This window comes from Bos javanicus, chromosome 22, assembly GCF_032452875.1.
Source record: "Bos javanicus breed banteng chromosome 22, ARS-OSU_banteng_1.0, whole genome shotgun sequence".
In the NCBI taxonomy this organism is placed as follows: domain Eukaryota; kingdom Metazoa; phylum Chordata; class Mammalia; order Artiodactyla; family Bovidae; genus Bos; species Bos javanicus.
In genome coordinates this window covers 49,585,864-49,598,892 of record NC_083889.1, presented here as the reverse complement: position 1 = coordinate 49,598,892, position 13,029 = coordinate 49,585,864, and the positions used below count along the sequence as shown (strand labels likewise).

Sequence of the window (13,029 nt, the reverse complement as noted above, 5' to 3'; positions counted from 1 at the left end):
CTGTGGCGGATTCATTTCGATATTTGGCAAAACCAATACAATATTGTAAAGTTTAAAAATAAAATAAAATAAAAAAATAAAAAGTTAGTTGCTGTATGACTCAGGGAACTCAAGCAGGGGCTCATGACAATCTAGAAGGGTGGGATGGGGAGGTAGATGGGAGGGAGGGGACATGGGTGTACCTATGGCTTATTCTTGTTGATGTTTGACAGAAAACAGCAAAATTCCGTAAAGCAATTATTATTCAATTAAAAAATTAAAATGGCAACAGAAGTTAGTTTCTTTCCCAGTTGATCTTTTTCTTTCTTTCCATAGCATTTATCTAGCCGGCAGAGTGTACAGCAAAGCACATCTCAGGTAAGCAACTTAAGACAGGCCTCCTAGTCTTTTCCCTGAATTCTTTCTTTTAAGCAGTTGTAAAATAGGTATGCACCAGGAAATTGTTGACTTCTTTTTTTTTTTTTAACCACTGACTGCTTTACTGTGACCTATGCGAAGAGTTGACTCATTGGAAAAGACTCTGATGCTGGGAGGGATTGGGGGCAGGAGGAGAAGGGGACGACAGAGGATGAGATGGCTGGATGGCATCACCGACTCGATGGACGTGAGTCTCGGTGAACTCTGGGAGTTGGTGATGGACAGGGAGGCCTGGCGTGCTGCGGTTCATGGGGTCGTGAAGAGTCGGACACGACTGAGCGACTGAACTGAACTGAAGGAACTCTGATCTCCTAGCAAACTTGGCTAGTCTCCACTCCTCTGTGCAAATTTACACAAGCACAATTGAAGTGAAATAGACAGAGACACTAAAATGAATCAGTCTGAGAAAATAAAAATGGTATTTAGAACAGTAACTATTGCTATCTAACAGTGTAAACCAAGTACGTCAGGATCGTGACAGCATCTCCAAGAAGTGACTTTGAAAATGGTTCTCTGGAGAATTTAGGTGTATGTTGCCTGGTGGAGATTTTGAGTTCACTCATCAACTGGAATTATTGTTCCCATGTCTCCTTCACTCTGTTTACTTTTCCCAGCTGTGTATTTGCCTACCTCAAACCAAGCATATTAACGCAACACCTGCTAGTAGCAGAGGCAACACCTCTAATCTCTCTTTCTCTTACATGATCCCCTTCAGCAATATGAGGAGAGTTAATCATTTCATTTAGGGTCAATACAATAAAATAGAAGTCACTGTCTTTTGCCCTCCTTGTCAGGTGGATACTGCGCGCCCACGCCATGGGGAAAGCTGTCGGATACCAGTTCCACATCACTTCTTCCTCAGCCTGAAGAGCCTCACCTACAACACCATTGGGGAAGACACTGACGTCTTCTTTTCCTTGTATGATATGAGGGAAGGCAAGCAGATCAGGTAAAAGTTGCTAGAAGCTCTCGCGAGGTTGAGACTGTATTCAGATGGTATGTCCTGGATCATGGGCATCTCTAGACTTCAGAGAAGATAGATGTACAGAGGAGGAAAAATAAGATGAAGTAACCTACTCTTATTTGGCTGAGGGTTTTCCTTCACATCCCAGTTTTCCCTGAAGTCACAAGGGACCTCTTTTGTATCCTTTGCCTATTTCCCCCTCAGTCTTGGCTACCACCAGCTCAGGGAAAGAAGAGGATGCATCTGTCTATTCAGTGCCAGAGAAAACACAAAGGAGAAACCTAGAACAGAGCAAATTCAGCAAAGAGACCCTGCTCTTGAATGCAGGAAGCCTTGGACTCTACTTTGCTGCTTGTGTGAGAGAGGGTTCCCAAGGAAATAGGCTAACATTGTTCTGTCTGAGGGTAGCGCCAGCCCTCATTTTCAGCCTGGCCCTGTAAGAGGAAGAGCATCTTCTGGACAAAAGGAAAAGTTATACTGACTCCATCATTCCTTTTTGCCTTGGGTTGGAGGAGAAGCCACATAAAGAGGCTGACATGCAATAGACCGTGTGTCTTGACAGAGCAGTGAGGCCCTTAAGCATGAGCCACTGTGGCAGTGCTTTTCCCCTTGAAAAGTAGGGAGAAATCAAGGCGATACTAGGCTTCTCTTCCTCTTCAGTTCAGCAAGGCTCTGATGGGGTCAGAAGACCTTTGTGGGAAGCCCCGGCTTTTCTTTGTGGTTATATTCTAGGTAGAACAGAGAGAAAATAAATCTTGGGATACTTCTATATTGGTTGGAAACTTTCTGTGATAAGACTACTTTATGGATGGTGGTTGTTGTTTTACTTAAAATTTGAAAACATCTGTTTTACTTTTCCAATTGCGTGCTATACATTTGAGAAAGTTTAAAATGGAAGTTATAACAGAGTACAGAGAAAGCAGTTAATTTGTATGTTCCATGGTACCTCTAATCTTGACTGTCCTGCCCTGCCTGCCTCCTTCCAAAGCCCTGTGCTTCACTTTGACATGGGAGTAAAATGATACACTCACTGATGAGAGCATGTGGAGCCTTGTCACCAGTGGCTCCCAGCATGTATCCCAGTAGATTCTGACTGCCCTTATTTTTCCACTACACCAGAGGTTTGTAAACTGTATTATTTATATTTGTGTATGGAAGAATCCTTTCTTCAAGCTAATTTCTATAAGGAAGTCCAATAAATGAAACAGATAAAATAGAACTACTCAATTGTTGAAAGGGAAAGTAAGAGGAATCTTGACAATGTCCATGCCCCTATCTAGTGGGTACCCTGTGAAACCACTGAAAGTCCAGGGGTGACAGTTTGAAAACCAGAGCACAGTATTTGTCATCTTTGAGTGCCAGGGACTATGTCTTCTCTCTCCATGACCCTAGCACCATGGACAGTGCCTGTGCCTAGTACTTTTTTTAAAAAATTGGATTTACTATACAGAGAAGACTCAAACCCAGTCGAGACACCCCATTGCTCTGGTTTGTAATTCACATAAAATCATCAACCCATGCAGTTGTTTTATCTTTGGAATTATTGTTTATAATAGTCTCAAGAAACAACAGAACATTTTAAAAGAAATATTAAAAAATGTTTTATAGTTTCTGGACATTATTAGGTCATTTAAAATCCCTATATATTAGAGAACTATACCACCTTGAGATTCACGTAATAAAACTAAGATTCTTAGTTGAAAATGTACACTTTTTTAGTTTTAAGAGTGAACTATTAAGTAGATTTTAGACCTAGATTTAATCAATAAACACTCTTCTTTCTATTAGGATTTGTGTAGTATGTAAGGTCTTAAAATTTTTAGGTCATTGAGCTGGTATTATCAGATAATTCTGGTTTCACTATGATTAGTTGTCAAATTGATTGCATGTTACTTTTCTCGGAGCAGTTGGTACAGAGCAATTGATTTGTTTTTTTCTCCTCAAGATAACTCCTTGAGTGACTGTTTTTCCACTCAGATATTTCGAGTCTCGTCTCCAGTCGCATGGTGCTAGTGTTCAGTAGTGCCAGAACACTCTCCCCTCTGTGCCAAAGAGTACGGGAGATATTAGCTAAATTAAAGACCCGTTATTCCTCTCCTCTGAGTCTCATTGCTGATTTCACAGGCAAATCTGGAGGGGCTAAAGTGAATGACAGATTGCCAGCCCACCTCATGCATTTTGATACATGTTGACTGATGAGTATTGGATAGTCTCCTGTAGGTCAGAAGCAGCAGCTGGCAGGGCCTTGGTAGCTCTATTTTTCATTCCAGTTCATCATTCCAGAATCATAAATATTTAGCCTTGAAATCTAAATCTCTAATTAAGACCTCTCCCCTGAGCTTCAGGTCCTCATTTCTTTTTTCTTACCAGACATATGCCCTTGGGTGTCCTTCAGACATCCATCATCATTCCTAAGCTGCATTCATTTTCTTTTCCTCACATATCTACTTTCTCCTTAAATCAAGCGAAAGGCATTTGCTCGGAGATCCATGTCAGAAACTTAGGGAGCCTCTTAGGCTCCTCCATCTCTATCTCCTCTCTATCCCTTCTCAATTAATCACTGTATCCTCTTAACATCTGTCTCCTAATGCCAATCAAGTAACTGCCCTCGCTTTATCCTTGCTGTCACCCCAGATCCTTCACGGTTCTCCCCAACATAGACTCCGTGAATCTGTCTTCTTTTCTTAAGTTATCCTCCACACCACTGCCATACTCCTTTTTAAAAAATAAAAACTGTTCATGTCAGCTCCCACTTAGCCTTAAAAACCCTTGTTACTTAGCATGGTGTAAAAGACCCAGCATATTGTAATTCTGCCTATTTCTTTCACCTTATCTCCTGATGACTTATTTGGCTCTTTCTAAACATGCCTTGCTCTTTCACACCTCTCTACCTTTGTTGGCTTGGTAAGCTCCTGTTCTTTGTTTACAACTCAACTTTATGAAACCTCCCTCATTCTATTTATGACTAGAATCAGTCATGGGCCTTCCTTGTGCACGTGATGTCATCCTGCACCTAACTTTCTCCTGTTTCTAGATATTATATTGTAATTATACACATGCATATAGATTTCCTCCACTGGAATGGGAGCTTCCTTGTATATCTTTTGTTCGATTTTCTCCCTAGTGCCAAGCACAGAACTTTGAATATTGGAGTGTTAAATAGTTATTGAATGAATGAATGAATAAGTCCATCTATCAAATAAGTACCAATAAATCTCCTGTGAATCCAAGAAATTTTCATGTAGTTGAACAGTTTAGCAAGCATTTACTGAGGCTTTCTTGTTTGTGGGCCCCTGCAATACCTGCTGAGGATTTAGATGAAGAAAAAGAAATGTCCCTGCTGCTAAACAGGTCTGAACAAGGCATTACAGAATTCCTAAAAGATGTAAAACGTGTTATTCCCAATTTTAAGTACCAAACAAGCTGAGTGGAAAAGTAAGATGGGCAGATGTCTTATTGACATGTGGTAAGACTTTAAGCACAATAAGAAGCCAGGGAAAAACAAACAAAAAAATAGAACCTATTAAGAGAGAAAGAAGTTTTTATAGAACTTCTCAAGCTGAAAAAAAAATGAGAAGTCGTATCCAAATCCTGGTTGGTTTATATATTTTTTCTAATTAATTATATTTTAGACTTATATTTATGATTAAATTGTATGGTTTGGGAAAGAAATACAGCCAGCTTTTCAATGATATACTGGGAAAGATGGCTTTTTCTTTCATGGTGAGCTAGGTCAGTTGTCACCAGGGTTTTGAATTCAACATTTGAAGAACTATTTTTTTTAAAAGGAAAAGAAGTCAGGGAAGAAATGGGTCTTTGAGAGACTGAGAAGACCTCAAGAATTCTTGGAGAAAATGAAAGTAGTTGAAAAAGAGTGGCCAGTGTCCAGATAAGGTATTAACTCATTTGTTCAACTGATATTTATTAAGCATCTGCTGAGTATTGTTTTAGATGCTAGGTACACTGGGATGGGCAAGAGAAATCTGCTTGTCTTCCTGGAGCTTATGAACTAGTAGAGAGACTAACTCTTTCTAGTAGAGAGACTGTTGAACACATGGTCACATGAATAAGTACAAAGTTTAAAAATTGTCATAAATGCAATAAAGGAAAATCATGCATGCTGCTGTGAAACCTCATGTATATTGGCGTGCAGGGAAGGAAGCTCTTATGGCATCCGAACTAAGGCTTAATGTTTGAGTAAAGAAAAAAAGAGTGGATAATGTGGTCTAGGCAGAAGAAGGTTTAGATGCAGCGAAGAACTTCGTATATTCAGAGAACTGAGAGGCAGTCATCACTGGTATACAGTGAGTGAGAAAAGGAAAGGACATCATAAGAAAAGATAATCAGGGACCAGATGATGCAAGGCCTTATGGTCATAGAAAGATTTTGGATTTTATTGTAAGTTCAAGCAGAGAAGATACTTAAACATAACAAGCAGCAAAAGCTTAAGTTAAAAATAATAAAAATATGAATGCATATATACAGGAAATAGGAAGAGGGTATTAGAGCTAAGAAAAAGTTGATGTTGAAAGTAAACTCCAGGTCTTGAATCTGTTTCTTTACCCTTCTTTGTTCATAGTTTCTTTAAGAAAGAAAGAGCTCAGTAAATAATTAGGAAATAAATGCTAGATTTAAGATAAAATAGGTCAAAGATAGCCCTAAAAACCCTGTAGACTAATTTAGACTTGAAGCATTAGACAACCATTCTGATTCCTTGAGTGGGTAACTGCCATGTTGAATGTGGTGGTTTGGGATTATCCCAGAGGTAATGTAGAGGTTAAACTGGAAAATGAATGAGATGAGTTGGAAGCTGTTGCCAATACGAGTTGATAAGGCCTCAGGATAAGGGGACTAATAGTAAGATTAGAGAAGAAAGAGCATCTTGCTGTATAAGATCTGGACCCAGACTCATCACCTCTATAATTTAATTTCCTATCATTCCCCCTTGATCAGTCTACACATAGTTTCATTTCCTATTATTCCCCACCTTGATCACTCTACTTTACAATGACCTTCTTGCTGTGCCCTAAAACACAACACATGTTCCTGCCTTAGGGCCTTTCTTTGCACCTGCTCTTTTCTGGATAGCCTCATGGTACTTACATCCTGACTTTCTTTAAGTTTTTACTCAAATGTCACCCTTTCAGGCTTTTCCCAGCTACCCTATCTAGAACTGAAACCATCATGAACATCATCTCCCATATACACATGCATATTCTCAATCCCTTCCTTGCTTTATATTTTACCCAAGCATGTATTACCATCTAGTATACTGAATAGTTTATCTGTTTACCTTTTTTTTTTCCTGTTTACCGTTTTTATTGTCTGTGTCTCGTCTCTAGGCTGTAAGCACCATGAAAGCAGAGGGTTGTTGTTGTTGGGTTTGTTTTTTGAAATTTTTCTTTATTTTTTAAATTGAAGTATAATTAATGTACAACATTGTTTGTTTCATGTGTACAGCAAAGTGATTCAGTGAAACACACATGTATATATCTATACATCCACACATGCACACTTACATTCTTTTTCTTTTTAATTTAATTTAATTTTTTTATTTTATTATTTTTTTTCCAACTACAACTTTATTTTATTTTTAAACTTTACAAAATTGTATTAGTTTTGCCATATATCAAAATGAATCCGCCACAGGTATACATGTGTTCCCCATCCTGAACCCTCCTCCCTTCTCCCTCCCCATACCATCCCTCTGGGTCGTCCCAGTGCACTAGCCCCAAGCATCCAGTATCGTGCATTGAACCTGGACTGGCAACTCGTTTCATACATGATATTTTACATTTTTCAATGTCATTCTCCCAAATCTTCCAACCCTCTCCCTCTCCCACAGAGTCCAAAGGACTGTTCTATACATCAGTGTCTCTTTTGCTGTCTCGTACACAGGGTTATTGTTACCATCTTTCTAAATTCCATATATATGCGTTTAGTATACTGTATTGGTGTTTTTCTTTCTGGCTTACTTCACTCTGTATAATAGGCTCCAGTTTCATCCATCTCATTAGAACTGATTGAAATATATTCTTTTTAATGGCTGAGTAATACTCCATTGTATATATGTACCACAGCTTTCTTATCCATTTATCTGCTGATGTACATCTAGGTTGCTTCCATGTCCTGGCTATTATAAACAGTGCTGCGATGAACACTGGGGTACACGTGTCTCTTTCCCTTCTGGTTTCCTCAGTGTGTATGCCCAGCAGTGGGATTGCTGGATCATAAGGCAGTTCTATTTCCAGTTTTTTAAGGAATCTCCACACTGTTCTCCATAGTGGCTGTACTAGTTTGCATTCCCACCAACAGTGTAAGAGGGTTCCCTTTTCTCCACACCCTCTCCAGCATTTATTATTTGTAGACTTTTGGATTGCAGCCATTCTGACTGGCGTGAAATGGGACCTCATAGTGGTTTTGATTTGCATTTCTCTGATAATGAGTGATGTTGAGCATCTTTTCATGTGTTTGTTAGCCATCTGTATGTCTTCTTTGGAGAAATGTCTATTTAGTTCTTTAGCCCATTTTTTGATTGGGTCATTTATTTTTCTGGAGTTGAGCTGTAGGAGTTGCTTGTATATTTTTGAGATTAGTTGTTTGTCAGTTGCTTCATTTGCTATTATTTACTCCCATTCTGAAGGCTGTCTTTTCACCTTGCTAATAGTTTCCTTTGATGTGCAGAAGCTTTTAAGTTTAATTAGGTCCCATTTGTTTATTTTTGTTTTTATTTCCAATATTCTGGGAGATGGGTCATAGAGGATCCTGCTGTGATGTATGTCAGAGAGTGTTTTGCCTATGTTCTCCTCTAGGAGTTTTATAGTTTCTGGTCTTACGTTTAGATCTTTAATCCATTTTGAGTTTATTTTTGTGTATGGTGTTAGAAAGTGTTCTAGTTTCATTCTTTTACAAGTGGTTGACCAGATTTCCCAGCACCACTTGTTTTATAGGTTATTATAAGGTATTGAGTGTAGTTCCTGTGCTATATAGTAGGTCACTGTTATTTATCTATTTTATATGAGAACAGTGATTTGTTAATCTTATTCACAAGCAGATCCCTTGAACCTAGGAGAATATTGGTATTTGGCAGGTACTCAATACTTACTCGTTGAGTGAATGGTCAACTAAGTGCAGCAACAAACTTAGTTATTCCTCTTATCTCTTTTCTTTCTCTTTTTAAAACATATAACTCAATGGTTTTTTTTTTTACCTTGGAGACAAATAGAGTGGTACTATAATTGTTGAATTCAGCCAAGTGAAAGAAATGATGAGTTCGGTTTGGGCTATGTTAAGTTTGAAGTGATAGCTATGCAAACCACAGGCCATGTAGTGGGGCATCTTGGATGCAGGCAAGGTGTCACAGATGAAGATAATCATTTTCATAGAAGTAGCTCCTGTGTGCAGAAAGAAAGCTATCTAATGCTATCTAAAACATGGGAATATTTCAGTCATTAAGAAAAACACTTTATGCACCTGACATGCAGTGTGCTGTCAGGTAATGTAGGAGTTCTTTAAGATTGGGAAGAAGTGCCAGTGAAGGAGAAAAAACCATTGAACAAAACTGAAGATATCACACTTTTTTGTTTCAAAGCATGTTACAAAGCTACAGTAATTAAAACAGTGTGGTGCATGCGTGTGTGCTCAGTCACATCCAATTCTTTGCAATCCCATGGACTGTAGCCTGCCAGGCTTCTCTGTCCATGGGATTCTCCAGGGCAAGAATACTGAAAAGGGTTGCCATGCCCTCCTCCAGGGGATCTTATGTGTCTCTTACATCTTCTGCATTGGCAGGCAGAGTCTTTTCCACTAGTGCCACCGGGGATACTCATGTTATCACTGCATTGTTTACAGCAGTTAAGGTATGGAAACAATGCAAATGACTATCAGTAGGTGAATGGATAAAAAGATGTGTTCTGTATCCACAATTGAATATTGTTCAGCCACAAGAAAGGAGAATATGGCATTTTCAACAGTATGGATGAAATGAGCACATTATGCTAAGCAAGTTAAATGAGACAGAGTAAGTATTATATCACTTATATGTGGAATCTAAAAATTTCAAACCTGTGAAAAAACAGAGAGTAAAATAATGGTTACCAGGAGATGGAGGAGCAGGGGTCAGGGATAATATTGATGGTGTCTAAAGGTCTGAACTTGTATTGAGTAGTAAGTAAGCCATAGAGAATTAAACATAATATAATTAATGAAAGACAGTAATACTGCACTATAAAGATGTAACGTGATAAATATTACTTCAGTGGCAATCAAATTAATATTACAGTACATGTGTATCAAAGTAACACACTGTATACTTTAAGTTTATAAAATGTATTGTGTTAAATTTATCTAATTTTTTTAAAAGATGCCAGTCCAGGTTCAATGCATGATACTGGATGCTTGGGGCTAGTGCACTGGGACGACCCAGAGGGATGGTATGGGGAGGGAGGAGGGAGGAGGGTTCAGGTTGGGGAGCACATGTATACCTGTGATGGATTCATTTTGATATTTGGCAAAACTAATACAATTATGTAAAGTTTAAAAATAAAATAAAATTTAAAAAAAATAAATAAAAATAAATAAAGTTGGGGAGGATGTGGAAGAAAGAGAACTCTTGTACACTGTTGGTAATGTAAACTGATACAGTCACTATGTAAAACAGTATGATGATTCCTCAACAAATAGAAAATAGATCTCTCGTATGATCCAGTGATCCCACTTTTGAGAGTATATCCAAAGGAATTGCATTCAGCATCTCAGAGAGATAGCTACACTCCTGTATTCATTGCATCAGCCAAACAAGGAAGCAACTTCAATGTCTATCAGTGAATGAATGGATAAGTAAAATGTAGTATTTACATAAAATGGAATACATTGTTTACCCTTTAAAAAGAGAGGAATCCTGCCATTTGCAGCAAAATGGATGAACTTGGAGGATATCGTGCTTCATGAAATAAGCCAGACATAGAAGGACAAATACTACATGATACCACTAAATGAGGATTCTAAAATAGTTAAATTCAAAGAAAGAAAGAGTGAAATAGTGGTTTCTGGAGCCTGGAGACAGAGGGAAATGAGAGGTATTAGTGAAGGGATACAAATTTTCAGTTATACAAGGTGAATAAATTCTAGAGATCTATACATCATGGTACATACAGTTAACAATACTGTATTTCACACTTAAAAATTTGCTAAGAGTTTATATCTGTAGTTAAGTATTCTTATCTCACACTACAAATATAAAATAATAAATAGAATGGGAAGAAACTTACAGAGATGATATATTTATGATAAACTTATGGAGAATATGTTTATGGTTTACATTGTGATGATGGGTTCACAGGTATATATTTATCTCCAAACTCATCCATTTGTATATATTAAATATATACAGCTTTTTATTTGTCAATCATACCTCAAAAAAGTGATTTAGAAAAAGAAAAATGTGGGGAGAAGTGAATTTTCCTAGCAAGTGTTACACCTTATATAAATGCAAGACTTACTAAAATGTGTAGTATTTTCTATGTCATCGTATAAACAGTATGACGAACATTATGTGGATTTGACTCACTTATGCTCTGAAACAGAATTTTCTAAGATAATTAATCAGTGATCACATTATAGGCAAATAAGATTATCTTTTTCTGAAATTAAAAAAAAAAGAAGACATTGCTTTACTCTCCTGTTTTTTTTTTTTTTAATGACATTTATCACCTTCTGCATTCTACATGATTTAGTCATTTGTTGTGTTTATTACTTATTGTCTGTTTCCTCAGTTTGTCTTTCCTGAGCGGAGAGATGTCTTTTGTTCACTAAGGTACTCAAGTGCCTAGAACAGTGCTTGCCACATGGTAAGTGCTCAATAAGTGTTTGTTGAATAAATGAGGGTAACCATCCAGAATGCTGAAAGGAGATGAAAAGTATGAAGGACATATTAAGGGATATGGAGAATACAATGAGAGAGGGTAATAAACATCTAATTAGAGAATCACAGACAAAGAGAAAAGAAACAAAAAGAGAGAAGATATACTCCAAGAGATTACAGCTGATAATTTTTCATCACTGATGAGGAAGATACAAATATAAAGCTGTGTATTTCCTTCACCCCCATGAGATTCCTCTTTGGGACCAATGTACTCTTTGGCATTATCAGAGGATGAAGAAGCCAAGGTTATTAAATAGAACTTGTCCTCATCTCCACCACTTCATTCAATGGTAAAGGTAAATTTACAGTGTCCAGTTTGGGCCACAATGCTGTATTCTTAACAAATACAGTGTAAGTTGGGAAAAGACATGAAGTCCACTGATGGTTTATGGTATCTTGATTAAAGAAGGGTTTACCACTGCCAACAACAAAAACACTTTAAAACAATTTGACTTTTGAAAACACTATTGCACAGAGATTAAATTTAAAAGTAAAGATATTCACAGAATAAATCCTCAGATTCCCTAATCAAACTTAGTGTCAGATGTGACCTTAAGTACTATCAAAGACTGCCATTGACAGAGCAACCTTATGGCAGAACCATGGTATAGCTGTTCCTTTAGCTGCTTCCAAAAATTGTCCAATATTGCCTGAGGGTTTGTCAGCAAATGGATGCCTTCATGTGCTCCTCAACTTTTTTATTGAAGGTATGGTAGATTTACAGTGTTCAGGTATATAGGAAAGTGACTCAGTTATATATATTCTTTTGCAGACTCTTCTCCATTATAGTTTTTTTTTTATAGGATATTAGATATAGTTCCCTGTGCTATTCCTTGTTTTAATCTATTTTATATATAGTAGTATGTATATGTTAACCCCAAATCCTAATTTATCTCTCCCCTCCCTTGCCCCTTTGGTAACCTTAAGTTTGTTTTCTATGTATGTGGGTCTATATCTATTTTGTGAAAAAAGTATCCTTTTTTTTTTTTTTAGATTCCACCAAAAAGTGACATCATATGATATTTATCTTTTTCTGTCTGACTTATGTAACTCTGGGTCCTTCAGTGTTGCTACAAATGGCATTATTTTATTCTTTTTATGGTCAAATAATATTCCATTATGTGTGTGTATCTGTGTATACACATCACACCTTCTTTATCCATTAATCTGTTGTTAGACGTTTAGGTTGCTTCCATGTGCTGCTGTGCCCCTCAGTTTTACTGAGCATCTCCTCCATGTTTACACTTCAGTTGTCAAGAAACCAGATCTTTGGTGAATCCATAGTCTCCAGATGAATACAAATAAATAAGTCATATTTTTAGTTTAGGGTGCTAGGAAAAGAAAAGATAAAGTATAAGAAAAATATAATAATAATAATATAATAATAGAACATAAATAAACATACAGCAGAAATTAATGCATCATAAATCAACTGTACTCCAGTAAAAATTGAAATAAAAAAGAAATAAACAATATGATCAATAAAATAAAGACTGATTCTCTGAAAAAACAAACTTTAAAAAAGACATACTAGTAGCAAGAGTAATAAAGAAGATAAATACTAAAAAATATATGGAACACATTTTTTAATTGAGGTAGGATTCATGTAACATAAAAGTACCATTTTAAAGTAAACAGTTTAGTGGCATTTACTACATTCACAAGGTTGCTCAACCGCCACCTCTGTCTATATCCAGAATATTATCATCACCCCAAAAGGAAGCTA

The 13,029-nt window shown here is 37.1% G+C and overlaps 1 protein-coding gene across 13 annotated transcripts in view; it reads left to right on the top strand.

Moving 5' to 3' along the window:
* Positions 1–13,029, top strand: part of DOCK3 (dedicator of cytokinesis 3) — a 304,579-nt gene that overhangs the window by 144,535 nt on the left and 147,015 nt on the right. For 12 of the 13 annotated variants that reach the window (XM_061397473.1, XM_061397477.1, XM_061397469.1 and 9 more), the window contains exons 8-9: positions 316–357; positions 1,212–1,366. In XM_061397473.1, coding sequence (XP_061253457.1) covers positions 316–357; positions 1,212–1,366 — 197 coding nt within the window. Of the gene's footprint in view, positions 1–315; positions 358–1,211; positions 1,367–13,029 lie in introns of those variants that run through there. The other variant, XM_061397480.1, reaches the window with a different exon arrangement.